The sequence below is a fragment of the Macaca thibetana genome, chromosome 3 (genome assembly GCF_024542745.1).
Source record: "Macaca thibetana thibetana isolate TM-01 chromosome 3, ASM2454274v1, whole genome shotgun sequence".
In the NCBI taxonomy this organism is placed as follows: domain Eukaryota; kingdom Metazoa; phylum Chordata; class Mammalia; order Primates; family Cercopithecidae; genus Macaca; species Macaca thibetana.
The window spans coordinates 114,327,180-114,354,658 of NC_065580.1; the positions used below are offsets into that span (position 1 = coordinate 114,327,180).

The 27,479-nt window shown below is 51.3% G+C and overlaps 3 protein-coding genes across 8 annotated transcripts in view; all 3 read right to left on the minus strand.

The window, feature by feature from the left end:
• Positions 1-27,479, minus strand: part of LOC126950190 (40S ribosomal protein S17) — a 176,642-nt gene that overhangs the window by 115,083 nt on the left and 34,080 nt on the right. The window contains exon 1 of one of the 5 annotated variants that reach the window (XM_050783468.1): positions 15,949-15,952. The exons of 2 other annotated variants lie outside the window; for them this stretch is intronic. The gene's annotated coding sequence lies outside the window, so the exon portion shown is untranslated. Of the gene's footprint in view, positions 1-2,311; positions 2,316-2,876; positions 2,881-15,948; positions 15,953-27,479 lie in introns of those variants that run through there. 2 more of the 5 variants (XM_050783463.1, XM_050783465.1) reach the window with 2 other exon arrangements.
• On the minus strand, positions 548-5,283 carry PGAM2 (phosphoglycerate mutase 2). Its single transcript, XM_050783438.1, has 3 exons — positions 2,936-5,283; positions 2,652-2,832; positions 548-752 (listed from the first exon to the last, which is right to left on the minus strand). Exons 1-3 carry the CDS (start codon positions 3,347-3,349, stop codon positions 586-588), a joined length of 762 nt encoding a protein of 253 aa, XP_050639395.1. The 5' UTR covers positions 3,350-5,283; the 3' UTR covers positions 548-585.
• POLM (DNA polymerase mu) lies at positions 14,234-24,320 on the minus strand. Of its 2 annotated transcripts, XM_050783412.1 has the most exons (11): positions 23,924-24,318; positions 22,692-22,875; positions 21,817-21,915; positions 21,527-21,697; positions 20,695-20,766; positions 18,520-18,640; positions 16,364-16,496; positions 16,093-16,195; positions 15,747-15,989; positions 15,589-15,672; positions 14,234-15,340 (listed from the first exon to the last, which is right to left on the minus strand). In XM_050783412.1, the coding sequence occupies exons 1-11, from the start codon at positions 24,109-24,111 to the stop codon at positions 15,254-15,256; spliced, it is 1,485 nt and encodes a 494-aa protein (XP_050639369.1). In that variant the 5' UTR covers positions 24,112-24,318; the 3' UTR covers positions 14,234-15,253. The 2 variants fall into 2 exon arrangements, with proteins under 2 accessions (XP_050639369.1, XP_050639370.1); XM_050783413.1 differs by lacking the exon at positions 16,093-16,195 and having other exon boundaries at positions 16,364-16,488; positions 23,924-24,320.

A 27,479-nucleotide genomic window follows, 5' to 3' on the forward strand; every position in this document is an offset into this window, starting at 1 on the left:
GGCCTCTCCCCTTTTTGCCAGGGCTTCCTGGTGCCTCTCCCATGAAGAGGGAACTTCCCCTCCACTCCCATGGAAGACCCAAGTTTGGGCTGTTGCCAGCTTTGAGACCCCCTCTGGGCTTACCTGTCCCCACCCAAGAGTCAGGGCTCAAAGTGCCACCTGGGGGTTGCAAGGACAGCAGAGGACCACCTGCCCTCTGTAGGAAGCTGTCTGGGAAGCGATGTCCTGGCTGTGGTCCTTGCTCCCCATGGGGAGAGCCGGGTCACTTGGCCTCTTCTAATTGGCCCCAAGCATGCCAATTCTAGAGCATGGTTACTAAGTGGCTCTGAAGCTTCAGGGTCACCACAGGCTTGTCCTGACTGCAAACTCATGGAGTGGTTGCAGCCCTGGCTCAGTGTCCTGATGACTAGGTGTGGGTACTAGGCTCCTGTCCCTGGTGACACAGGCATGGAGTGGGGGAAGGTAGATGGCTGCACCCCTGGTTCTGGAGTCCCCATAGCTGATGGTGGGGTGAGCCTGGCATGCCCGGCTGCGCTGGAGTCCAGGCTGTGGGAGGAGGTGCCTTTATTGCCCAAGCCCAACCCCTCACTTGGCCTTGCCCTGGGCTGCCACAGCCTCCATGGCCTTCCGCACCGTTTCCTCATCACCCAGGAACTGCATAGGCTTGGTGGGCTTCAGCTCCTTGTTCAGCTCATACACAATGGGGATCCCCGTGGGCAGGTTCAGCTCCATGATTGCCTGGTCTGACATCCCTGTGCCGGAAGGAATAGGTGTCCTTAGCCCCTCTGTCCCCAGCCTATTCACACAGCAGACACTATATGACCTTTATGGGCCACAGAGCCAGTTCCCCTGGCACCAACCTTTCCAGCCCTGAGAGCGAGGCCACAGAAATGTTGCCGAAGGTCAAGGCGTAACTGAGTTAGACCAAGCAGCCTGCAGAAATAGCCCAGTGGTGAAACAAATGGGGACTTCAGCCCCACCCAAGTGGCTGTGACCTGTGGTGGTGCTGTCCATAGTCCCCTCAGCCCAGTGTGACTCCAGGCAGACTGAAGTTGAGGGTCAGGAAGGACACTAGCCCTTTGGTTTCTTTCTTTCTTTTTGAGATGGAGTTTTGCTCCTTTTGCCCAGGCTGGAGTGCAATGGCGCGATCTCGGCTCACTGCAACCTCCACCTCCTGGATTGAAGCAATTCTCCTGCTTCAGCCTCCCAAGTAGCTGGGATTACAGGTGAGCGCCACCACACAGGGCTAATTTTGTATTTTTAGTAGAGACAGGTTTCACCATGTTGGTCAGGCTGGTTTCAAACTCCTGACCTCAGGTGATCCACCTGCCTCAGCCTCCCAAGGTGCTGGGATTACAGGAGTGAGCCACTGCGTCCGGCGCCCTTTGGTTTCCAAAGTGCTCTAAATTCTAGACATCCTGAACAGGAGCAAGTGCGGAATGGAGCTGGAGGAGGGACAGGGAGGCCAAGCCTGGTCGAAACCTGACCCTGCCTGCCTCCTGCAGCCCCCGAGCTGGGAATAGCAGCTCGACCTTTGATATTCGCGCCACTCCACCCCCGCTCCGTGCAGAAAGGTTTAAGAGAATGTTCCCTGGGGATTCAGGGACTCCCACTGAAATCCCCTCATATTCACCACCAAAAGTGCATCCCCTTTCCCCAAACCAGGCTGTGGGAGGGTCATGGGGCTGGCATGAAGCCTCCAGAAGGGAGAGGAGGCAGGTGGTCCTTCCGTTTGCCTGGCCCTGGTGCCAGGTGCCAGGTATCCGTGTTTGGAGTTGGCAGGCTTGGGGCGGGCTGGGTCTCCGGGGCCTGCCAGTCTGGGTGCTCTGGCCAGCTGCCCATCGGCCCCAGGAGCAGAAGGTTTGGGGCACACCCTTCTAGCCTTTCCAGGACTCTACAAGCTTTAAGGTCATTCAGATGCTAATTTAGACTGCCCTAGTGTCAGAATATTAAGGTGGGAGGCGGAGTGGAGGTGCCAGTCACTCTGGGCGAGGCCTCACTGCACCCATGTATCTCGGGCCCATTTGTCAGCCCTTGCTTTTCAGTGGGAGCCCCACTACAAGCCCGGGGTCCGGCCACTCCATAGTATTGCACCCCTCTTTTGATTGGTCTTTCCTTTGCCCAGAGAGGGGCTCCAGAGGGAGATAGGTGGTGGAGCTCATGCAGGGAATCTGAGGACCTGATGGGGGAGGGTCCTGCGAGGGGTCCAAGCCTACACATCAAGAGGCAGTCAGTACCAGGGGAGCCCTGGGAGCTCCCCACCACCCCGGAAAAGGGAGAGGCCCAGAGATGGAGGTGGTTTGTCCAGGGCCCCCGGTAAGCCGGGATTTGGAGCTAGATGCTCTAAGCCCAGCCCCTTCGTTTCCTAGCTGGGTGTCCCTAGGCAGATGCCCCTTTGGAGCCTGCCCCGCCTCGGGACACAGCGAGCTTCAAGTGCGGTCAGCCCCTGTGGACTGTGTCCTGGTTACACAGAAATGAGGGAAGTTTCACAAAACTAAAAAGTGGCTGCTCAGCCCTCCTTTTTCAGTGAACGATGTGGAGCCCCACGCCTAGAAAGCGGCCTGGTCCATGGGCTAGAGGCTTTGCTGAGATGAGAAGCCAGCTGGGGCTGCTGCCCACCCACCCTGCCCAGGCTTCTGAGGGCGTCTCACCTTCCAGGTGCTTGACAATGCCCCGCAGGCTGTTCCCGTGAGCTGCAATGAGCACTCGCTTGCCGGCCTTGATCTGGGGAACAATCTCCTCGTTCCAGAAGGGCAGGGCCCGGGCAATGGTGTCCTTGAGGCTCTCGCAGGTGGGCAGTTCCCCGGGCTTCAGACCTGCGTACCGACGCTCCTGGGGGACACAGGCACGCTGCTTTCCCTCCCAAGCTAGCAGGCCCCCACCCGACTACCCACCCCGCAGCTTCCCAGAGGCCTTCCCAGTGGAGGCAGCCCACCTTGCTAATGGAGTTGTAGTAGGGGTGCTTCTCGTTCATGGGGGGCGGCGGGATGTCAAAGGAGCGCCTCCAGATCTTCACCTGCTCCTCCCCGTGCTTGGCGGCCGTTTCTGCCTTGTTGAGGCCTGTGAGGCCCCCGTAATGCCGCTCATTGAGGCGCCAAGTGCGCACCACAGGCAGCCACATCTGGTCCGTGCCATCCAGGATGGCCCAGAGGGTGCGGATGGCCCGCTTCAGCACCGACGTGTAGCAGATGTCAAACTCCATCTTGGCGTCCTTGATGGCCTTGGCTCCCCGCCTGGCCTCCTCGGCCCCCTTTTCACTCAGCTCTGCATCGAACCAGCCACAGAAACGGTTCTCCTGGTTCCATGTGCTCTCGCCGTGCCGGACCATCACAAGGCGGTGGGTGGCCATGGTGGCAGCAGGGACCACAGAGGACTCTGGATGGGGACGGCTGCTTCCCTACACTCCCAGCTTTATAACAGTGTCTTCCCAGCCCCCACCCCATCCAACTGCCAATCAGCATTCTAGGCGGTGGCAGGTGACCAGTAGCTGAGCTGCTGGGGGCTGGGGGCCAGGGGAGCAGGCCAAGAAGCTGTGCTTAAAATAGCCCTACGCATCCACCAGCTCCTGGCCTGGGCTGAGGTGGCATGTCCATAACCAGCTGGCACCCAGAGCCCAGGCTGAGTGGGGCTGCTGGTCAGGGATGGGCGTGAAGGGCAGAAGTCTGGGCTAGGGGAGACAGGGGCAGCAGGGACAGGGGCTCTCCAGGTCAAGGCTCGGTGGCTGCATCAGCCATTCTCTGCTCAGGGAGAGGGACAAACAAAATCCCAACCCCTTTCTCCTGTGATTGACAGCTGGGCTGGGAGGGGGCCCTCAGCAGGCAGAGAAGGAGAGACAGAGGAGCTGGTGCGGGCCACAGCTTTGCGGAGAGGAGTCTGGCCTTGTGGAAGGTACCAGGCAGCAACAGCAGCATGGGCAAGGGCTGGGGCTGAGCTGGGTTTCCAGGACAAAGGGAGAAAGGGTCCCTGTCTTTCGTCTGGGGTCACTTTGTCAAGGTCTCATCCATACCTGCCACATGCTCCCACCCTATCTGTTCTCACCCAAGCCACGCTTACCCTCCTAGCTGACACCACCTTGAAAAAGAAATCCAAGGGGGTTTGGGGGTAGGACTGAGGACTGTCAGAAGTCTTGATTGTTAGGTAAATGCTCAGCTTAGGAACCCACAGCATAGGCTGAAGAGTGGCATGGATTTGAGTCCAGGACCAAGACTTCTGCATTCAGGTTTGGGGGATGAGGGCCACCAGGGCAGGGAAGAGACTATGAGTAATAAAGTCACAGTTGGGGCCCTAATGAAGGGGCCTTGGCTAGACCCTTGGGCATAGGCCCCATCCAGGGCCTCCCACATCCTCCCACTCGTGACCACACTGTCACCTGCCACACTTCTGATAACAGGAGAGTGTGGGTGGGAGGCCAGCAGAGACCACCACTCTGAGACTTGGATCTGAGTGTGCAAGAAACCCTCGACAGGCCTTCATCCATCCCTGCTGGCTCACCTGAGGAGGGGCTTCTGGCTTGGGGCCTGTGAGGCTAAGGCTCTGTACCCAAAGGTTGGCACACAAGTCCCAGTGGGCAGAGTCCTGTCGGCTGCCAGGAACCCCAAGGCTGGCAGGTAGAACCTATCCCTCCTAGCAGTGCCATGCGCAGGTCTCACTGTTCCACACTGGTCCTGATTGAAGCCACATCTCCTCATCTTCTTTTGTCCCTTTGACCAAAAGAGTCGACTCACTAGCCCAACTAAACATGACTGAGGACCAGGCTCTGGCAGTCCCACAGGGGCCAGACATGAAGCCCATATTTCAGTGGAGGAGGGATCGTACCAGCAGCTAAACATGCCTACCATAGATACCACCAGACGCTAGGAAGGAAAGACCATAATGTACTGGGGGAGATGGGAAAGGAGAGGCCACGGACACCCCTGAGGTGACATGTGAGTGGAAGGAGCAGAGTGCAAAGGCCTCAGCTATGATGAGTCTTACAGGGAGAGCAATCCAGGTAGAGGGGTTGGCAAAGACCCAAGCCCTACAGAAAGCAAACAAGCTGGGGCAGCGACCATCAGGGGCACATGGCAGAGAGGTGAGCTTTGTGTCCCAACACAGTGGGAATCACTGGAGACGTTGAAGCATGGTCATATATTTTCAAGCCACTTGCAGCTGTGTAGGAGCGGGAGTAGAAGCTGAGCACTCTGCAGATCCCGACAGCTTTGATAGAACAAGGCCGCTTAGCCAGGGCTGGGTGCAGAAGCAGGGGCAAGGATCCCCCAGACGTGGGAGACCTCACTGCCAACCAAGCAGGAGGTGTCAAAAAGGAAAGGGGAGCCCAGAGAAGAGCTGGGCTCCGGGGAAGCAAGCCCCTGCTTCTGACCCTTGGCCCTGGCTTGACGCTCCTTTGATTCATTCGACAAGTAGTTGCTGGCCTCTGCAGTGTGCCAGAGCTTTCTTGGAGGGGTACAGGGGTAGGAAAACCAAAAGCTGCCCTCAGGGCCTCCATCCAGGAAGGCATGGCATGCTGTGCGGCGAGGAAGGCTGCTGAGTCAACAAGGTGGTCTCAGGAAGGTAGAGGGAGCATTTTCCCATGTCTCTCCCACTGACAGCCACCAATCCTGGACAGATGCAGGAGCAGCTCTGAGGGAGGAGTAGGCAGATGAGAAAAGGAGACCAAAGTTCCGCAGATAAGTGGTGAGGTAACCAGTATTGCCTAGCCTGGACACACAGGCGGCTTGAAACCTGAAGTGCACCAACAGAAAGAGCTCCAGGAAGCATCAGAGGAGTGGGATGTGAAGCCCCTCAAGGTCAGCGAGTTGGGGGAATCCCTCCAATTTTTCCTTTCTTCTCTACCCCAGCTCCTGGGCAGTAACATGGAGGTGGCAGTGGTGGCACAGTGACGGTAGTGTGAGCTGGGTAGGCACCTGAAACCTGAGAAGGTAATGCTACCCTCTGGCTAGAGGAGCCATGGCCCCAAGAGCATGGGGCAACCGCCTTCTGCGGCTCCTTTCTGTCCCCCTGCGCTGGGCCCTGGATGCAGTTTCAGGGAGTATGCAGAAGGGTAGGGAAAGAGCCCCAGATTTCTGGCTGGAGGTCTTGGAAGGGATGTCGCAGGGAGCTGTTGTGTTTCAGGGAGAGTACAGAGAAGGGAGAGATGAAGTGAGCGATCCAGTAAAGTGATACGTGAACTCATCGGCTTGCTGCCAGGCTGTGCACAGGGCTGACCCTAGATGCGCATCGCAGGTCCCAGACTGACAGGTGTAGACACAGGACTAATATGACTAGTAGTGCAAACACTTTAAACAATCAACATTCTGCTTAGGATTTAAACAAGGTCCAGAGTCTCAATATTAAAAATATCTAGGATATAACCCAAAATAACCCAGAGCATGAAAGCCAGGAAAATCTCAACATGGGAGAAAAGAAGACAATCAATACATGCCCATCCTGAGATGATTCAGCTATTGGAATGATCAGAAGCAGACTTTACAGCAGCTATTTATAACCAGCCTTCAGAAAGTATTGGTGAATATTCCTAAACAGAATGGAAATGACAAAGGATGGAGCCCGTAAATTTGATGATAGTTTGGAAAAAGATATAAACTTACAAACAAAGAAGCTCAGTGAACCACACAACTGGATAAATTAACAACAAAAGTCCAAGCTTAGACACATAATAAAGAAGCTTCTGAAAACTAAAGATCAAGAAAAATAAGACCAGCCAGAGAAAAATGATACATTTCATACAGGTGAACAATTCTTTGAAAGACTATAGATCTTCACCAGAAACAATAGAGGCCAGAAAGAAGTGGAATATTTTTAGTTTTGAAATAACTGTCACCCAAGAATTCTATATCCAGTAAAAATACTATTTTACTGGAATAAAGAATGAAGTAAAATAAAGACATTCTCAAATGAAGGCAAGCTGAGGAAATTCATAACCAAAGAATCTGCTTTAAAAAAATGTTAAACGAAGTTCTTCAGACAGAAGAGAAACGATATTGGGGGAAATTCAAAACTTTGGGAATGCAAGAAGAACATCATAAATGGCAAAAATCCACATAAATATGAAACTATTCTTCACTTTTTTAAGAGTTATGTGATGGCTGAATTAAAAGTCACGACACTGTCTGGAGGCTTCAGTGTATATAGATGTAAGACAACTAAAACGTGACGGGAGAAGGGTGGAGGGACCTAGATGGTAGTAAGGTTTCTACATGCTACTTGAAATGGCAAAACATTAATTCTAAATTGACTATAAAACTATGTATATTTGGCTGGGCAGGGTGGCTCACACCTGTAATCCCAGCACTTCGGGAGGCTAAGGTAGGTGGATCACCTGAAGTCAGGAGTTCGAGACCAGCCTGACCAACATGGCAAAACCCTGTCTCTATTCAAAATACAAAACTAGCCAGGTGTGGTGGTGCATACCTGTAATCCCAGCTACTCGGGAGGCTGAGGCAGGAGAATCGCTTGAAATGAGGAGGCAGAGGTTGCAGTGAGCCGAGATCGTGCCATTGCACTCCAACCTGGGCAACAAGAGTGAAACTCCATCTCCAAAAAAAAAAAAAGAACAAAAAGTATGTGTATTAGAACCCCTAGAACAACCACTGTGTGGGGGGTGTGTGTGTGTAGGGAGAAGGAGAGATAGGAGGGAAGGAAAAAAGGAAAGAAGAAACAGCAATGGAAAACAGGGAACAAACAGAAAACGACATAATGGTAGATCTAAAGTCAAACATTTCAATAGTTGCATTAAACATAAATGGCCTCATCACACCAATTAGACATATTATCAGTTTGGATTATAAAAACCTAATTATATGCTGTCTTTAAGTAATTAAGTAACTCACATTAAATTTAATAGGATACAAGTAGGTCAAAGGTAACAACTCATTCTGTGAGGGCAGCATTACCCTGATACCAAACCCAGACACACAACCTAAGAAAACTACAGACCAGCCTCTTATGAGTACATATGCAAAAACTGATAGTCCAGGAAAAATCCTTCACGCTATAGTTAACTGATTTTTGACAAAGGTGCCAAAATAATTCAATGAGTAAAGAATAGTATCTTTAACAAATGGTGCTGGGACAACTGGATTTCCACGTGCAAAACAATGAACCCCCACTTTACACTTATGTAAAAATTAACTCAAAATGATCAATAACCTAAACATAAGATAAAAAAACTATAAAACTCTTAGAAGAAAACTTAGGAGTAAGCCTTCATGACCATGGTAATGGTTTCTTAAATGACACCAAAAACAAAGCAACCAAAGGGGAAAAAACCTGGATTTCATCAAAATTTAAAAAAAAACTTTCGGCCGGACGCGGTGGCTCACGCCTGTAATCCCAGCACTTTGGGAGGCCGAGGCGGGCGGATCACAAGGTCAGGAGATCGTGACCACGGTGAAACCCCGTCTCTACTAAAAATACAAGAAATTAGCCGGGCGCGGTTGTGGGCGCCTGTAGTCCCAGCTACTCGGGAGGCTGAGGCAGGAGAATGGCGTGAACCCGGGAGGCGGAGCTTGCAGTGAGCCGAGATCGCGCCACTGCACTCCAGCCTGGGCGACAGAGCGAGACTCCGTCTCAAAAAAAAAAAAAAAAAAAAAAAAAAAAAAAAAATTTCAAGTTTAAAAATACACCATTAAGAAAGTAAAGAGACAAAACATAGAATAGGGAAAAAAATACCTGCAAAGCATTTATCTGGTAAGAGTCTAGTATGCAGAATGCATAAATAACTTTTATAACTCAACAATAAAAAGACAAACCAATTGAAAAGTAGGCAAAGGATGTGAATAGACAATTCTCCTAAGAAGTTGGCCAATAAGCACATGAAAAGATGTTCAATATTACTACTAGTCAATAGGAAAATAAAAATCAAAACCATAATGATACACTACTTTACATCTACTAGGATGGCTATAATTAAAAAGACAGACAATAACAAGTATTGGTGAGGCCGAGAAATAGGAACCTTCACACACTGCTGGTGGGAAGTATAAAATGGTGAAGCTACTTTGCAAAAGTCTGGCAGTACCTCAAAAAGCTAAAACATAGAGTTACCATAAGACCTAACAATTCCGGCCGGGCACGGTGGCTCAAGCCTGTAATCCCAGCACTTTGGGAGGCCGAGACGGGCGGATCACGAGGTCAGGAGATCGAGACCATCCTGGCGAACACGGTGAAACCCCGTCTCTACTAAAAAATACAAAAAACTAGCCAGGCGAGGTGGCGGGCGCCTGTAGTCACAGCTACTCGGGAGGCTGAGGCAGGAGAATGGCGTAAACCCGGGAGGCGGAGCTTGCAGTGAGCTGAGATCCGGCCACTGCACTCCAGCCCGGGCTACAGAGCGAGACTCCGTCTCAAAAAAAAAAAAAAAAAAAAAAAACCTAACAATTCCACTCCTCCAAGAATTTAAAACATATGTCTACACAAAAATGTGTACACAAATGTTCAAAGCAGCATTATTCAGAGTAGCCAAAAAGTGCAAACAACCTGAATGTCCACCAACTGATGGGTAAATAAAATGTGGTTATCCATATAATGGAATATTTTTCAGGCATAAAAAGAAATGAAGTACTGATGCATTCTACAACATCATGAACCATCAAAAATGTTACGCCAAGTGAAAGAAGCTGGACACGAAAGGCCACACATTGTATAATACTCTACACACATGTCCAGAATAGGCAAATCTATAGGGACAGAAAGTAGGGTTAGAGTTAGGGTTAAGGGTTAGGGGTAAGGGGTTAGGGGCTAGTGGTTAAGGGCTAGGGTTAAGGGGTTAGGGTTAGGGTTAGTGGTTACCTAGGGCTGAGTGTGGGGGGATAGTATAGGGAGATTGGTGGATAAAACCTAAAGTACAAGGTTTCTTTTGGGGGGTAATAAAAATTCTAGAATTGATTGTGGTGATGGTTGCACAACTGTAAATGTATGAAAAAATCATTGGATTTGTACACTTTAAATAGGTAAATTGTATAGTGTGAATTATATCACAATAAAGCTGTTAAACAGTAAAAGGTAATATGTAGGTTAGAAGGAAAATGAAATACCATTCAAACACTGATCAAAACAGCTGGAATGGCTAAATTAATATCAGACAAAGTCAACTTTACAGCAAGAAAATGATCAGGAAAAAAGACATCATATAACAATGATACTAGGACACTGCAATCCTACAACAGAACTTCAAAATATATGCAGCGTAGCCTGATATAACAGAAAGGAGAGATGGTTAATCCCCAATTACAGTTTGAGACTTCAAGACTTCTCTCTAGTAACCAACAGAACAAGTAGACAGAAAATAAATAAGGATAAAGAAGAAATGAACAATGTCAACTAATTCACACTTACAACTCTCCACCCAACAACAGAATATCCAGTGTTCTCAAGGACACATTGAACATTCACCAAGACAGACACTACTGTGGATCTAAATCAGACCTTGAAAAATGTAAAAGAATTAAAATCATACAAAATATGTTCTCTCACAGTAAGGAAATTAAACTACAAATTAGTATGAGACGGGCCGGGCACGGTGGCTCCCGCCTGTAATCTCAACACTTTGGGAGGCTGAGGCTGGTGGATCACTTGAGGTCAGGAGTTTGAGACCAGCATGGCCAACATGGTGAAACCCTGTCTCTAGTAAAAATACAAAAATTAGCCAGGTGTGGTGATGTGTGCCTATAATCCCAGCTACCCAGGAGGCTGAGGTGGGAGGATTGCTTGAACCCAGGAGGCAGAGGTTGCAGTGAGCTGAGATCATGCCACTGCACTCCAGCCTGGGTGTCAGCGTGAGGCTCCCATTAAACAAACAAACAAACAAAAAAAGTGGTTCACTATTCCAAAACCAACCAATGTTAACAGGCTAAAGAAGAAAATTCACACAATCAGAAAAGCACCTAGCCAAATCCAACACCTATTTATTGTATTTATTTATTTACTGAGACAGGGTCTCGCTCTGTTGCCCAGATTGGAGTGCAGTGGTGCAATCACACAGCTCACTGTAGCCTCAACCTCCCAGGCTCAAGTGATCCTCCCACCTCATACCCCCAAGTAACAGGGACTACAGGCATTTGCCACCACCCCTGGCTAATGTTCTTATTTTTTATAGAGACAAGGTCTCACTATATCATCCAAGCTGGTCTCTAACTCCTGGGCTCAAGTAATCCACCTGCCTTGGCCTCCCAGAGCGCTGGTATCGGAGGTGTGAGCCACTGCACCATTCATTATAAAAACTTTCATAAAACTGGGAATAAAAGGGAACTTCTTTGAACTCATAAAGGGCATCTATACAAATCCTACATCTGCCAGGTGTGGTGGCTCACGCCTGTAATCCCAGCACTTTGGGAGCCCGAGGCGGGCGGATCACGAGGTCAAGAGATCAAGACCAGCCTGGCTAACACAGTTAAACCCCATCTCTACTGAAAATACAAAAAAATTAGCCGGGCTTGGTGGCGGGCACCTGTAGTCCCAGCTACCCGGGAGGCTGAGGCAGGAGAATGGCATGAACCTGGGAGGCAGAGCTTGCAGTGAGCCGAGATTGTGCTGCTGCACTCCAGCCTGGGCAACAAAGCAAGACTCTGTCTCAAAAAAAAAAATCCTACATCGAACATAATCCTTAATAGTGAAACACTGAATCCTTTCTACCTAAGATCAGGAACAAAGCAAAGATGTCCACTCTCACTACTCCTTCCAGTGTTGTCCTGGAAGTCCTAGCCAGTGCAATAATGTAAGAAAAAGAAATAAAAGGCATTAAGTCTGGCAAAGAAGAAATAATATTGTCTGTAAACAATTCCACAGACTCCACCAAAAATCTCTTAAAAGTTAGCGTTGCAAAGTTTTGGGATACATGATCAACATATGAAAATGAATTATATTTCTATGTGCTAGCAATGAAAAATTGGAAATTGAAACATTTTATAATAACTCCAAGGAAATAAAATACTTAGGTATAAATCTAACAAAACATGTCCCAGGTATGTATGTTGAAAAATCGTAAAACACTGATGAAAGAAATAAAAGAAAACCAAAATAAATGGAGAGACATACTGTGATACGAATTTAAAGATTCTATATAGTTAAGATGTTAGTTTCCCCAACCTATAAACTCAGTGCAATTCCAATCAAACGGCTAAAAGATTGTTTTGTGTCTACAGACAAGGTGATTCTAAAATTTATATAGAAAGTCAAAGGATTATATAGCCAAAATAATTTGGAAAAGAACAAAGCTGGAGGATTCATATTACCTGATATTAAGCATTAGTCTAAAATTCAAGTTAACTGAGTTAATATGGTATTTGTAAAGGGACAGATCCAAAAACAAATGGAAGAGAGTCCACAAATAGAACCATATAAATATAGCCAATTGACTTTTACAAAAGTTCATAGGAAATTCAGTAAAGGAAGGACAGTATTTTCAAGAAATGGTACTAGAACAATTGGACCTCCATATACAAAAACCTAAGCCTCACACCCCTTAAACAAAAATTAATTAAAGATAAATCATGGATCTAAATGCAAACCAGGCGAGGTGTGGTGGCTCCCACCTGTAATACCAATACTTTGGGAGGCTGAGGCGGGAGCACTGCTTGAAGCCACGAGTTTGAGACCAGCCTGGGAAACAATGCGAGACCCTTGTCTCTACAGAAAATTTAAAAAGTTAGCTGGGCTTGGTGGCTTGTGCCTGTAGTCCTAGCTACTTGGGAGGCTGAGGCAGGAGGATTGCTTGAGCACAGGAATTTGAGACTGCAGTGAGCTATAATCATACTACTGCACTCCAGCCTCGGTGACAGAGCAAGACCCTGTTTCTGGGGAAAACAAACAAACTATAAAAGAAAGCAAAGAAAATCTTTGTGATTTTGGGTCAGAGATAGGACTCCAAAAACATAAGAAAAAAAACGGTAAACTGAATAAATTGATAAACTGGACTTCATAAAAATTAAATACATTTACTCTGAAAAACACAGTGCTAAAAGAAGGAAGATAGTCTTCACACTGGGAAAAAATATTTACCAATCACCAGAGTGGCACATAAAGAACTCTCAAGATTCAGCAGTAACAGAGGGGCATGGTGGGCAACTTTGGGTTTTGTCATGTTGGCCAGGCTGGTCTCGAACTCTTGACCTCAGGTGATCCACCCACCTTGGCCTCCCAAAGTGCTGGGATTACAGGTGTGAGCGACCGTGCCCAGCCAACAATTCTGTTTTTGAAAATGAGACTTGAACAGCCACTTCACCAGTGAGGACATAGAAGCCAGTGAACAGATGCTCAACATTATCAGGCATTAGGTAAATGCAAAATAAAACCACAGTGAGCTACTGATATATACCTACTACTAGAAAAGCTAAAGTTAACAAATACTGAAACTATCAAGTGCTGGCAGGGATACAGAGCAACTGCCTACTTGGTGTTTAACTTACAGGGGTGCTCACAATGCTGGTGGACTGCAAAATGACAGACACACTCAGGACAACTTTGCTGTTATGAAATAAACGTATACTTACCAAATGACACAATAATCCTATGCCTGTCTACTTACCCAAGAGAAATGAAGACCTCTGTGTTACACAAAAACTTGTACATGCATGTCTGTAGCAGTACGATTCATTATCTCCAAACTCTGGAAACAACCCAGACGTTTTCTTCTTTTTAGGCAGAGTCTCGCTCTGTCGCCCAGGCTGGAGTGCAGTGGCACAATCTCAGCTCACTGCAACCTTGGCATCCCAGGTTCAAGCAATTCTTATGCCTCAGCCTCCCGAGTAGCTGGGAATACAGGTGTGAGCCAACATGCCCAGCAAACTTTTGTATATTTTGTAGAGATGGGGTTTCGCCATGGTGGCCAGGCTGGTCTCAAACTCCTGGCCTCAAGTGATCTACCCACCTCAGCCTCCCAAAGTGCTAGGACTACAGGCATAAGCCATGGCGTCCAGCCACAATCCAGACATTCAGCAGCTGAATGGATAAACTGTAGAACACCCACGGCACGGAATAAAGACAAACTATCAACACACCCAGCAACCTGTAGGAACGTCAAAGGCATTAGGCTGCGGGGAGAGGCTAGTCTAAAGGTTAAATATAGTTTGGTTCCGTTTACATGACATTCTAGAGAAAGCAAAACTATAGGGATGGAGCACCGCTAAGTGGGTGGGGTGGAGAAGCACGTGACCACAATAGGACAGTGTGGGAAAGTGTTCTGGGGATGGACCTGGTGTGCCCCACATGTGCAAATGCTGCACCCCAAAAGCGTCTGCTGCGTGTTCATTTTCAAAATATTTTTTAATGATGAGTGGTCTGGGAAGTCCTCGCCTAACAAAATGACTTGATTCAAGGCCTGAAGGGGAGGGCACACTCCAGGTGGATCAAAGCCTGAGGCCAGAGTATGCCTGGGGATATGAGGGATGTGGAGGGCACCCGTGTCCAGCCCACTGCAGTGCTTCTGACTCAGTGAGAAGGGGAGGGAATTGGCCACAAGGGGGCCTGGGTGCATCAAATAGGAAGCCGGTGAGTCAAACAGCTTGGGGCCAGTGGGGCTGGAGAGATGCCAGAACCAGGGACCATGTGTGGACTTAGGGTTTGGAACCATTAAAGGGCTCTGCGACTGGAATGGCAGGATATGACCTATTTTTGAGACACTGTGCTGAGAACAGGCCTTAAAGGCAGAAGCACGGAGCCTGGCTGGGGGCGCTGCAGTACTGAAGCCCCATAGTTGAAAATTACCTTCCTCCTAACTCCTACCTAGGCCCTCTCCCTCTCCAGATGCCTACAGCACACCAGACAGTAGGCTCCTTGCTGGCAAGAACCACAGCCTCCAGCTCATGGCTCTCAAACGCAGCGCAGGTACGTGTGGTTCTCTTCTAGGCATTCTGGGCAGGCTCCCTGCAGGAGCCACAGTAACTGCAGTGCAACTGATGGGACACTGCACATCAGGGACCACATGCCATTCATGACTGCAAGCCCCGCCACGGCTCCATGAAGTGCGCCCTGCTCACATCCCGTCCATGGCAGGAACATGAGCCATGGCGAGGCTAAGAGCAGACCCAGGGTCACACAGTGATGAGGCTGGCACCGAAGGCTCCCACCTCACCACACCCCGCAGCACGCCAGCAGCAGCTCAACTGATCCTTCAGGCACAACTGACCTCCAGCAGAGTTAGGCCCTGGCGGGGAGGGGTGAAGGTGGGGGTTTGGGGGCAGCATATCTGCCTGGAGACATTCAGTGGCCAAGTTGGGGGCAACGGATTTCTGAGTGGATGTGGGGGCCACAGGCAGGCTCAGGCGTTTCTCTGCTCTGGAGGAAGGTACTCGAGGCCCAGGTGTCTGAAGATGTCTTCCTCCGAAGTCACATGGAAAAACGTCTTCTGCAACAGAAGCAGGACTTCCATGACCTAGGAGTCATGCCACTGCTGCTTCCCTGGAGGACGACTGAGGGTGGAGGCAGAGCCCAGCACCGACGTGGGGTGTGCTCTTGAGGGCCAGGAACTGGGTGTGGAGACCCAGATTAGGGTCCTATGGGTTTCAGGCTGGAGGGGTCCAGGGCCATTTCATATTGTGGGTCAGAGAGCGGACTATGGGTGCTGTTTGCTGTCCCTAGTCCCCAACAACGTACCTGCTCTGGGTCAAACAGCCCATGGCTGTTCAGCCACAGGCCCTTCTCCTTCCGGCTGAAGCGGCGCAGCTCCCGCTGGAAAAGCTTCGGGGAAGGGACTGTCCTTAGCAGGGCTGGCCCAGCCCCACCCCCAGGTGGCCCAGCGACACACTGCCTACCTTGGAGCCAGTCCAGCCGAGCAGGGCGAAAGGGAACTGGCTGATGGGTGCGACAACCAAGTCCACCCTCACAGCCTTCCAGGATGCGCAGGGCCTTGTGGATCCCCCCACAGCAGCCCCTGGAGGTTGTGGTAGGCGGAAAATGCAGAAACTCCTCTCAAAAGCGTCCATGTGGCTCTGCTGGGCCAGGCGGGTAGGGGACTCCCAGCGGCTGTGCTGGTGCTGGTGGTACAGGATGAGGCCCTGTGGGGAGAGGTGGGCGTGGCTGAGACCCCCGTGGTGCAGAGACAGCAGGAGGCAGTGGCATCGGCCAGTGGTGGCTCCCGGGGAGCAGGGAGACCCTCACCTGGTCCTGCAGGTGGCGCATCACTCTGGGCAGCAGCCCCGCCTCCTGGCCCTCCTTGGGGTGGGTGATGAGGAAGTCCACGTCATGGCCCTGCAACTTCCCCCTGAGGGGGCCAGTCTGACTCTGACTCAGGGACATGGCCTGCTCACTCCAGCCCCAGGCCACATCCCTTCCAATGAGTGGGAAGGCCTACTTCAGGGTCCCCGACTTGGGTCCCTTCACCAGGGAGGGGTCTGAAGCCAAGCCAGAGGGACATGTCGGGCCTCCTTACCTGCGGAAGCCACCGGTCAGCGTGACGGTGGCCCCAGGCAGGGCCTGTCCCACAGCTTCCTCCACTGCCTGCTGCAGGGCATCTACATCGGACCGCAGGACTGGGGTGCTCAGATCCCGGTGGTGCTGGAGCCCTAGGGGCAGCACCGGCCCTCCTGACTCACCCAGCCTGCCCCCAGGCTGAGCCCCCATCCCTCACCAGCATGAGGTGGTCACCCTGGGGCCCCATCGTTGCAGGACCAGGAGAGGCCACCGAGTAAGGTGAAGCTAAGACAGGGAGCAGAATGAGATCCCAATCTAAGCATAACACATATGCTTAGATATGCTGGATATGCTTAGATCCCAATCTAAGCATATCTCTCCCTCTTTAAATATTAAACTTTGATTTGAGATAGTTGTAGATTCACTCACAGTTAAAAGAAATAGCACAGGGAGATCCCATGTGCCTTTTACCCAGCTCCCCCAAAAAGGTTAACACCTTGCAAAACTATAATTTTGCAACCAAATATAAGGATACTGATGTTGATACAGTCATGCCACAGGCTATCTCTTTTGATGCCTATTTTTTCTTATGCATAAAGTGAGTCCAAGAGGTGGTAAAACAATGGACGATGGCTTTGCAACAACGAACACCTTACTCTGGCCTACTTCTGTTTCGTCACCTATCGGCCTCCCACACGCAGTTAAGAAGAGGTTTATTTATTTGAGACGGAATCTCGCTCTTGTTGCACAGGCTGGAGGGCAGCGGCACAATCACAGCTCACTGCAACCTCCATCTCCCAGGTTCAAGTGATTCTCCTGCCTCAGCCTACCGAGTAGCTGGGATTATGGGTGTCTGCCACCACACCCAGTTAATTTTTGTATTTTTAGTAGAGACAGGGTTTCGCCATGTTGGCCAGGCTGGTCTTGAACTCCTGACCTCAGGTGATCCACCCGCCTTGGCCTCCCAAAGTGCTGGTGTTACATAAAGATGGGAGGCATCACGCCCAGCCAAGGAGAGGTTTAAATGTGAGGAAGAGCAGCACCTGGCACAGTGAGCTCTCAGTAAACGCTGCTAGCCATTCCTGACTACTCTTGTCGTGGAGAGCGGCAATCAAGAGGAACCAGCCCTGTGGGTCTCACTTCCTGTCAGCTGAACTGGGCAGTGGCCCGGGAGAAGATGTGCAAAGAGGCAGTGGAGCTGGCAGTGCCCGCTGGGCTGTGGGGATTGCTTTGGCAGAGCCCTCAACCCAAGGGTGGTCCCAGATGGTGTGGCCAGAGTAGCCAGGCAGGCCATGCGGAGAGAATGGAGTATCTGCTCAACACCTGCCACTTGCTGGCTCTCACAGAGGAGCTTATGAATTCATTCCTTCCCACTTTTTTATTCATTGTTGTTATTTTTTTAGACAGGGTCTTGCTCTGTCACTCAGACTGGAGTGCAGTGGCTCAATCTCAGCTCTTTGCAACCTCCACCGTGGCCTCAAGGCTTGACCTCCCAGGCTCAAGTGATCCTTGAACCTCGGCCTCATGAGTAGCTGGTACTACAGGCATCCACCATCATGCCTGGCTAACTCTTGTATTTCTTGTAGAGACGGGGTTTCACCCTGTTGCCCAGACTGGTCTTGAACTCCTGAGCTCAAGCGATCTACCCACCTTGACTTCCCAAAGTGCTGGGATTACAGGTGTGAGTCACCATGCCCACCCTTCCTTCTCCATTTCACAGAAAATTTAACAGACTCAGAGAGGTTACGTCTTGGGCAATGGTCACCTACCTGGCAAATGGTAGACAGGACTCAAACCAGGGCCTAACAAACTCTAAAGCTGACGTTCTTTCCCTTCCCCTACTCGGTGCCACCTCTGCAGGCCTCCGTGTACCAGGCACCACACTGGGCAGTATGCCCAAGGCCCAGGCTGTCCCCAGTCCCTGGTCAAAGTCTAACCAGTAGGCAGTGACACAAGCCCCTGGCATGTCACGGAAGTTGTGGTCAGCATCGTCCACTGAGAAAGGGCTGTGATAGATCCTGACTGCACTGGATGGAGACCCCAGGAAGCCCACCACACAAGGCTGCCGCCAAACCCTCTGCACCAGCCTGCTCCCTTCCCTCTAGGGAGTTGGTGCTGAGGGATCCAGGATACAGTTTTGGGAAGTCCAGGGCCCAGCCTCTCTGGAGGGCTCACCCGCTTTCTGCTGTTGGGTCAGTTTCTGGGGCTGCTCTCGGAGGTCATCCAAGGTTCGCAGTCCTTCCCGGTACCACCGGTCAGCAGTCCTCACACCGACCCCGAAGATCTGAGTGAAGAGCTGTGGGGAAGGAGCACAGCCCGGTTGGGCAGAGCTCTCATGGCTGGACTCAGATGATCACTGGCTCCGGGACGGTGTGGCCCGTAGAGCACCATGCACCAGGCAGGCGCCATCACCACTCGCAACCTGCCCTAGACCACAGGGCAAGGATTCAAACTTGGAGCCTGGCTACCCAGCCCGCCATCTTGGGGAGCAAACCCACGCACACCCCTCTCCTCTATGAAAGGTCTCTCCCAGGACTTACACAGCTCTAGCCTGTGATTCCAACATAACTAAAACAGTCACCCTAACACATTAGCACGAGGGGCTCCTAAGTCACTGGAAAAACCATGCCTCTCCCACCTAACAGCAGGTGGAACGAATTCCTGTGGTTCTCCTCCTTAGCAAACAGCAAAAAACAATGAGGAGTTAACAATCAAAAGGGTGGATTTAGGAGCAGAGCTGGCAGGGCTGGCTGGGGCACTCACATATCTCCCCATACAGGGTGGGCCCCAGTCCAAGCATGTCACCTGCTTCAGGTCAGCCACTAGAGTCCCTCCCTAGGAATTCTGGATCTGAGATTGAGGGCAGACCCACGCAGTGGCAGAAGCTGTAGCCTGTGGGTGTGGAGCACCTTCTGTAGCCATATTTCCAACCAGAGGAGGAAGGTGGTGCCTGGTGATACCCAGGTCACTGAGCCCAGTTCTCCTGCAGACCGGCCACAGCCCTCCCCATCCTGGGCTCTGCTGGCCCTCCTTTCCTTGATTTTGTGAACCAAGGGTGTGGGGTGGGTCACTGTCACTCGTAACCCAAAGTATCCTGACTAAAAATGATGAGATTAACCCAATTATATTAATAAACTTCTCATTACTAACATAATTTTCTGCCAGCCTAGGTGCCATCAGGGCTGGGGCTGAGTTAATGAGTGAAAGCACTTATTAACCTCCATCCACTTTAAGGGGATTTCATCATCTCCAGGCCCCTCACTCCCACACTCACCACAGTGGCCCCACTCATCTGGTCCCGTCCCTGCCAGTGCCCCTTGCCCCTTCCCCTGCATATTTGAGCCCATTTGTCCTGCATACATTGCTCAAGTCTCCCCTCTTCGAAGCCCTCCCTCCCCTCTTCGAAGCCCTCAATCCTGACAACATTCTGTGTGGCCTCCCAAGGTCCCATACTTCACTGACAAGTTATCCATGTGGCCACTGCTGTGACACCTCCAGCCACAAAGGTGGCAGAAAGGTGTCAAAGCAGGCACACCCGAGGCATCCAAAAGAGCTCAGATGGCATTTCCCTATCAGATCAGGAGTGAGCAGAAACAGAGGGAAGGTGGCCATGGAGACAGGCAGGCTGACCACACTGAGAAAATAACATATAAGGTCCTGCAGAGGGTGGGCAAGGGCAAGCCCAGCGCACTCAGTGGCAGCACCCAAGAAAAGGGTACATTTGGTTCAGTGTGTTCTGTTTAAAATGCCACAGCATGTAATCTACTTGAGAATATTCCATCAAAAATAATCAAGGCAGAGCGAAGTGGCTCACGCTTGTAATCCCAGCACTTTGGGGGCCAATGCAGGAGAATCATTTGAGCATAGAGGTTTGAGACCAGCTTGGGCAACATTACCAAGACCCCATCTTTACGAGAAATTTAAAAATTAGCCTGGTGTGGTGATGCATGCCTGTAGTCACAGCTAGTCCAGAGACTGAGGTGGCAGGATGGTTTGAGCCCAGGAAGTCAAGGCTGCAGTGAGCTGTGATTGCACCACTGTACCCCAGCCTGGGCGACAGAGCGAGACCCTGTCTCAAAAACAAAACAAAACAAAAACCCCCAAAAGCCAGATGGTGTTGAGTGATCTGGAAAATTCTGTCCTCAAAACAAGCTTCTTCCTTGCCTGTCTCCACTTGGCTGCCTTGTGCATATCAGGTGTCAGCTTAGCTGCCACTTCCTCAGCGAGACCTTCTCTGACCCCTGGGCTGGGTCAGCTGCCTCTGCTCGCCTCCCCGTACATGGTGTGGACTGTGCTGTCATTCCCAGGGTAGGACATTCCTGGGGCAGGTCTGAACCCTGCCCTGCGCACCTTCATGGTCTGGTACCTCTCTGAGCACCGAACTCTCTCCACCTCCTTACACACTCCAAGCTCCAGCAGCTCCTGGAGGAGGGAACAAAGCAGAACTCTAAGCCTGAGGGTGTGGGGTGAAAAGAGAAGGGCAGGGAGTTAGGGTCAAGGTTGTGGGCCCAAGGACTGAGGCAGTCCCCTCCAACACCCTGCAGAGACAACTTTGTGGGGTCAGGGTCCGGTGGGACTTGGAAATGGAAACTGTGCCCAGGGAGGTGACCGAAGTTGCTGCCACACAGCTAGAAGGCCAGGGCTCCAGACTCAAAGATCCTTTGGGCTTGGAGTTACAACAGCTGAGATTCCAGGTAACGTGGATCATCTCTAAGTCAAATAAGTCCCAAGATACATAAACAATTGCTTTTCAGAACATGTGAACTCAATGCTACTTCATTTAAAAGCATCTTCTGTTACTGCGTATTCTCATGATGAAAGTGCACTAAAGGACAACTCAACACATTGGGGCACTGAAAAGAGATGCTCACACTCGGGGTGCTCTCTTCCATTCCACTGTGGAGGGCAGTTTGGGACTAATGACAATGACAACAGCGTCACCCCTAGCCCTGCCAGCCCCTTGCAGCACTATTCACTGGGTCCTCTAAGCCACCCAGGGGTAAATGGCTGGAGTGCACAGGAGGAATCTGAGCGCAGAGGGTGGCTTGTTGAGGCCTTGGAGCAGTGTCAGCACCCACGACTGTCTATCCCCACCTGCCCCCACAGCACCCTCTGCTGTCTCACCAGGCCCCAAGGCCTCCCCACCCACCCACTCGCCCTGCTCAGAATGGTAAGCACCTACCTGAACAACCCTAGAGGAGTGTTCTCCAAGGTGGGGCAGCCCCTGCAGCTGGCTCAGGGTTGTGACAGGGCTGGGAAGGGCCTTGAGCACCGAGGCTGCTCTGCAGAAGGTGAGGAGGCGGCCCTCACTGCCTTCAAAGCCTGCTGCCTCGGCCAGTGTCTCCAGAGCCTCCTGCAGGGAGGGGCCCTAGGTAAGGGGCAGGGTGGGCAGCTCCAACCCACCAGCTACCACCCATCTGTACCCTTGTCCCCAACCCCCAAGGCTGGCCAAGGCTCATGGAAGCGGCTTACCGAGAGGCTAGTGTTGTGGTGTGTGAGGGGCGTGGGGCGCTGGCAGGCATAGGTAGGCATCCATGCTGGACTCAGAGGCCCCTTCCTGGGCCCAGTCACCTGGGGATGGGCAATGAACAGGTCACCGTGAGGTTGTAGGGCTGGCAAGAGAGCCAGGCCATACCCAGGCTTTGTTTCTCCTGGAGTGTCCAACTGAGGCCCTCTGGAGCTCATGGGACAGAGGCGAGCAACAAAACACCAGAGGCATGGGACTGAGGGAGACATCACCCTGCAGAACAGGCTGCAGACGGGGCTCCTCATGCCAGGGTAGCAGCAATCCCATCTGCCAGCCCTGTGGGCACTTCTGCTGCTGCTGCTGCACATGACGCATGTGCTCCATCACCCCAATCCTCACAACCAAGCGGGCTGGGGATGCTGAGGCCTCGGGGGCTAGGGGCTCGCCCCACGACCATGGCTCACAGGCTGGGCCAAGATTTGAAGGCAGGCAACCTGGCCCCAAGCCCACACCTGTCAGAAGCCAGGAGCCTTATAGCATCCTGAGGACAGGCTCCTGCTGATCCATGGGTCATCCCGCTCGGAGTTGCTGTGTCATATACTTGGTGAGGAAGAAAGGCCTGAAGAAGGTAAAAATAAGCGGACCCCAGAATTTGCACCAATGGTGAGAACAGAAGCTGAGATGGCCTGGCCCCCTCAGGCCCTGCTGTGGTTCCTCTACTGGCTTCTAGGGGGCCCCTGGTGATCTGGGTAGAGTACTCACTGCCCACCTCCTCTGAAGGACATTGAGGCATTGCTGCCATGTCACCTCTCCCAGCTGAGCAATGGCCTACACTGGGGCTTTCACTGTAGCCCCAACTCTAGTTTTCCACCCAGCTCACCTCCAGGCGGTGCCGGCACTCCACAGGTACAGGCTGCCCAGCTGCCAGGCTCTCTGTTAACCAGCTTATGTCCAGCAGAGCTGGGGGGGTGCAATCCGGGGGAGCAGCTGTCATCCTGCGCTCCTGCCAGCTGACGGCCTCCTCTGCTGAGGTCTGTTCCATCACAACATGTGTCGCTTCAGAGCTGGCAGAGGGATTTGGGAGAGAAGGAGGAGGGTGAGGCCCAGAACCCTCCCTGGTTGGCTCCAAGCCTTCATTCTTGCCGTCTCTTCTGCATGGTGAGTGACCATTCATCCTGCAAACATCACCTCCTCCAGAAAGCCTTCCCAGCCCCTCCTCCTGGTAGATGAACCCCACCACCACTCAGCCCTCAGAACTGCAGTTCTCTGCCCTGGCTATGTTCACAAGCACAGTCCAGTCTGGTGCTCTCTCCCTCCCTCTCCACCTCAGAGAAAGGAATTCCTTAGGGGTCAGGACCAGGTGGTCTTCATCTAAGAACAGGGGTTTTAGCTGAGATGCAGGAGCCTGTTTGGGTCTGAACCCCAGCTCTGCCTGCCACATACTTGTTTAGCTCTTGGGCAAGCCAGGTGTCTATACTTTGATTTCCTCTTCCCTAAAGCAAAGATAACATATCTACCCTGTGGGGTGGTTGTACAAAGATAGTGCCTGATACACTCTAAGCTGCTATCATTATCCTCTCCTGAGTGGGTCTGGCACACTACTGATCCCTGATAATGTTAAAAACAAAACAAAACAAAACAAACAAACAAAACCACACACACACAACTGTAGGGGTATACTAGACCCAGGTTCGTTTGCTCTCTCAACCTCCAAACTAGGGGGCACCCCCAGCTCCCTTACTCTGGGTGTTGTCTCTGTAGCCGCCATTTTTCCTCCTCTTGGTTCCCTTCCTACAGGAGCGTCTCAGTCGTGTTATTTACTCAGGTCTGAGGACAGAGGAGCATGCGGGCTCCGGGCCTCCTGAGCAGTCAGTCTCGCTCACAGGTGGGACACAGCCCAGGCGGAAGGGCTGTTAGCAAATACGACTGCCTATTAATTACCCCTGACCTCTGGTTTTGATTCTCGCAGTGATCCTTTAAAACACGCCTGGCCCTAATTAATAGCACCCTTTACAGAAGAGGAGATGGAGGCTCAGGGAAAGGTCACGAAGTGCCACAGCAAACTTAGAATCCAAAACTACAGGTGCCACGGAAGACCGCGCCGCCCCGCACCTGCAGGCGTCGAGGACACGGAAGCCTTTGGAGCGCGCCAGGCGTGTGAGGAAGGCCCGGCGGCTGCGACCCATGCGAGGCTCGACCAGGTAGATGGCGACGCCGGGGAAGCGCGTCGAGGGCGGCGTGGAGGAAGCTGCATCGCCGCTAGGGGACCTGACCCGCGCTCGCCGCCGTTTGGGGAGCATTGGGACCACAGCCTCCAGCAACGCGGAGCGAGACGGAAGGAAGCCGCAGTGAGGCTGACGGAAGCGGCGGGCGGGCAGCCGCCGGCTAGAAGAGGACGTGGCCCCGCCCTATCCAAATAAGGCCTCTCCGTGAGACTCGCGACCTGGGCCAGTCGGAGCGCTGGGGAGGGTCCGGGCTCCTACAGGACTGGGTGTCTCGGCCGCTCCGGAAGACCCGCCTCCATGCAAATAACAGCAGAGGACACGCCTTTTATTTAAATTAATGTCTCCGAAAGCGCAGTTTGGTCCCACTGGCCTCCTGGAGTAGAGGGTGGGCTGGAGCGGGCCGGGGAGGGTGTTGGAGGAGGTGGAGGAGGCGGGGTCAAAGGGGCGTCCTAGGCCCGTACGGGTGGACTGGGACCTAGGCCCGGGCGGAGCGGGGTGGGCTGCGTCCTCAACCGAGGGTTGAGCCGGCGGCTCCGGGTGGACGCGTGCGGGCCTTGCCCGATCCTTCTGCGCTCGGGACTGTCACACGGAAGCCGGCGGGCGCGGGACAGACAACGCGCGTTTCCAATGCGCTGGTGTGGCGGTCGCTTCAAACACGCGAGATTTTTCAGTCGAATGGCTTTAGGACAACTGGCGGGCCATTTGGAAAAATAGAAGTTGGTGCCCTTCCTCATTCCTTAACAACAAAATAAATTCCAGATGGGTCAAACATTTCCATCTAAAAAGGAAACCAAAAACATACCGGAAAAAAGTCGGTGAATGTTTTTATGATCTAAGTATCACAGTAAACTTTGGAAACATTAAAGGAAAAGAATGATAAATTGGACAACAGACAGATTTAAATCTGATCAAAAATTAAAGTCAAAAGATAAACTGGGATAAAGTGTGAGATATTTTGGAATTAAGATTATCTCATCATAATAAACTTATTAAATTGTCCATAGATAAAAAGGCAGTAATTTAATAGAAAAATTAGCAAAGAAACTCACGTAGATGATTCTCAGAAGAAATCCTGGTCAATAAATTTATGACCTGAGTGCCCAACCTGTCCAGTTGTTACAGAATACCTAAATGAGAATATCTTCAGTTGTGGGTTTATCAAACATTCAAAAAAATTGACCACACATGTTGAAGGTGCAAGGGAATTGACAATCTGTAGGAGAGACTCTGGAAGCCAATGTGGCAACCATATCCAACAAAATGAAAACAAAATAATACACATTGATCCAGCAATTCCTTTCCCAAGATTGGGATTGCATTGAATCTATAGATCAAGCTGGGGAAAACTGATGTCTTGATAATATAAAGTCTTCTGTCTATATCATTTAGATATACTCGATTTGTAATCTCTGTTACAGTGGTGTGGCACTGCTCAACCTAACTGATGGGACACGCCAGATCGGATGCAACCCGCTTTCTCATGCCTCTCCTCATCACTACCCCATCGTCTTGTCTTGAGCCCCAGACTCCCTGAGCACCTATCCTTTTTCTCTGGCCCCTCTCTGACATCTTTAGTGGGCTGGCTCTTCCCCATCTCTGCACTCAGAGCACAGGGCTGAGGGCAGCGGGGGAGGTGGCTCAGCCCAGGCATCCTCTTGACCTCCTACACCAACTCCCAGCCTCCTAATTCATCTACCTCTTCAGGGCTGTAGAGCTTCCTGGGCCTCAGGACCCACACACAGAAGCCAGGAGGCCTGCATGTGGTCCCTCTCTCCCCATCCTCCCCTTGTGCCAGCAGGGATGGGCAGGCTCTAAGGGTCTTCATCTGTGGATCTGGCTCCTGCCCTCCTCAAGGAAGAGGCTCTGCCCAAATGTCCCCTGAGCAGATCCCTCCAGCTGTCTAAAACCATTTCCATTCCTTTTAATGTCCTCTGTCTGGCCAGGGCACCTGGGCTCCCCTTGGGGCCCTTGTTCTCTCCTGAGAAGGCAGAGGCAGTTTTTAAGTCTGTCAGACCTGAGTACTTAAAACACTGCGCAACTGTGCAAAAATGTTTGTTCAAGGAATCTCATCCAACTGACAGTGTAAGAAACTGCCTAGCTTAGAAATCAGCCAGGACCTCTGAGTGGTTGCTGCAATGTCTGCTAGGACAACATGGGGCTGAAGGAGTCATGAACATTGGCCAGTGGGGGCAAGAGGGGGTGAGGAGGTGGGGAGAGAGAGGGACTTGCCTGCTCTGCAGGACGAAGATGTGCCCTATACCCAGGGAGAGGTGGCCTGCCGTGGAGGTGAAACCACCTTTGCAGAATTCTAAGTCATGAGAGAAATCTAACATGACTGACTCCCTCTTGCTTCTAACCTCACAGGCTAAATTGGTTTTCTTATTTCTTTTTTTTTTTTTTTTTCTTCTCCTTCTTGTAGTGCAGAGGCCAACATAACTATGAGAGGAATTTAGTTTATAGTTAAAGGCAAGAAAAACTGACCCCCTTCTTGTTTGGAGATTGAAACCACTTTCATAAGACAAGGTTAGAATTGTGGTGGAGCCTGAACTTTGCTAAAGAATGGGCACAGGCCGGGCGCGGTGGCTCAAGCCTGTAATCCCAGCACTTTGGGAGACCGAGACGGACGGATCACGAGGTCAGGAGATCGAGACCATCCTGGCTAACACGGTGAAACCCCGTCTCTACTAAAAAATACAAAAAACTAGCCAGGCGAGATGGCGGGCACCTGTAGTCCCAGCTACTCGGGAGGCTGAGGCAGGAGAATGGCGTAAACCTGGGAGGCGGAGCTTGCAGTGAGCTGAGATCCGGCCACTGCACTTCACTCCAGCTTGGGCGACAGAGCGAGACTCCGTCTCAAAAAAAAAAAAAAAAAAAAAAAGAATGGGCATAAACAGCGACCTGCTGTTGCTCACTTAGCTTGCTTTTCTATAATACTTACTGCCCTGGAGTCACATAGCCAGAAATCTCAAGATTTCTAACTTCTCCAACTGCTCATATACAGGCCGGGTACAGTGGCTCACACCTGTAATCCCAGCTCTTTGGGAGGCCAAGGTGGGTGGATCACTGGAGGTCAGGAGTTCAAGACCAGCCTGGCCAACATGGTGAAACTCTATCTCCCTAGAAGTACAAAAAAATTAGCCGGGAATGATGACACATGCCTGTAATCGCAGCTACTCAGGAGGCTGAGGCAGGAGAATCTGTTGAACCCGGGAGGTGGAGTTTGCAGTGAGCTGAGATCGCGCCGCAGCACTCCAGCCTGGGAAACAGAGCGAGACTCCATCTCAAAAAAAGAAAGAAAGAAAAAAAAGTCACCATTATGAAACCTAAAGAACTTTGAGATATTTTCTAGATTTAGAATTTTAGCAGCCCAAGAGACCCCACCTGGACCTGTGACCCACACCAAGAAACTGACTCAGCTGCTTGAAGATAGTTTTGACACCTCT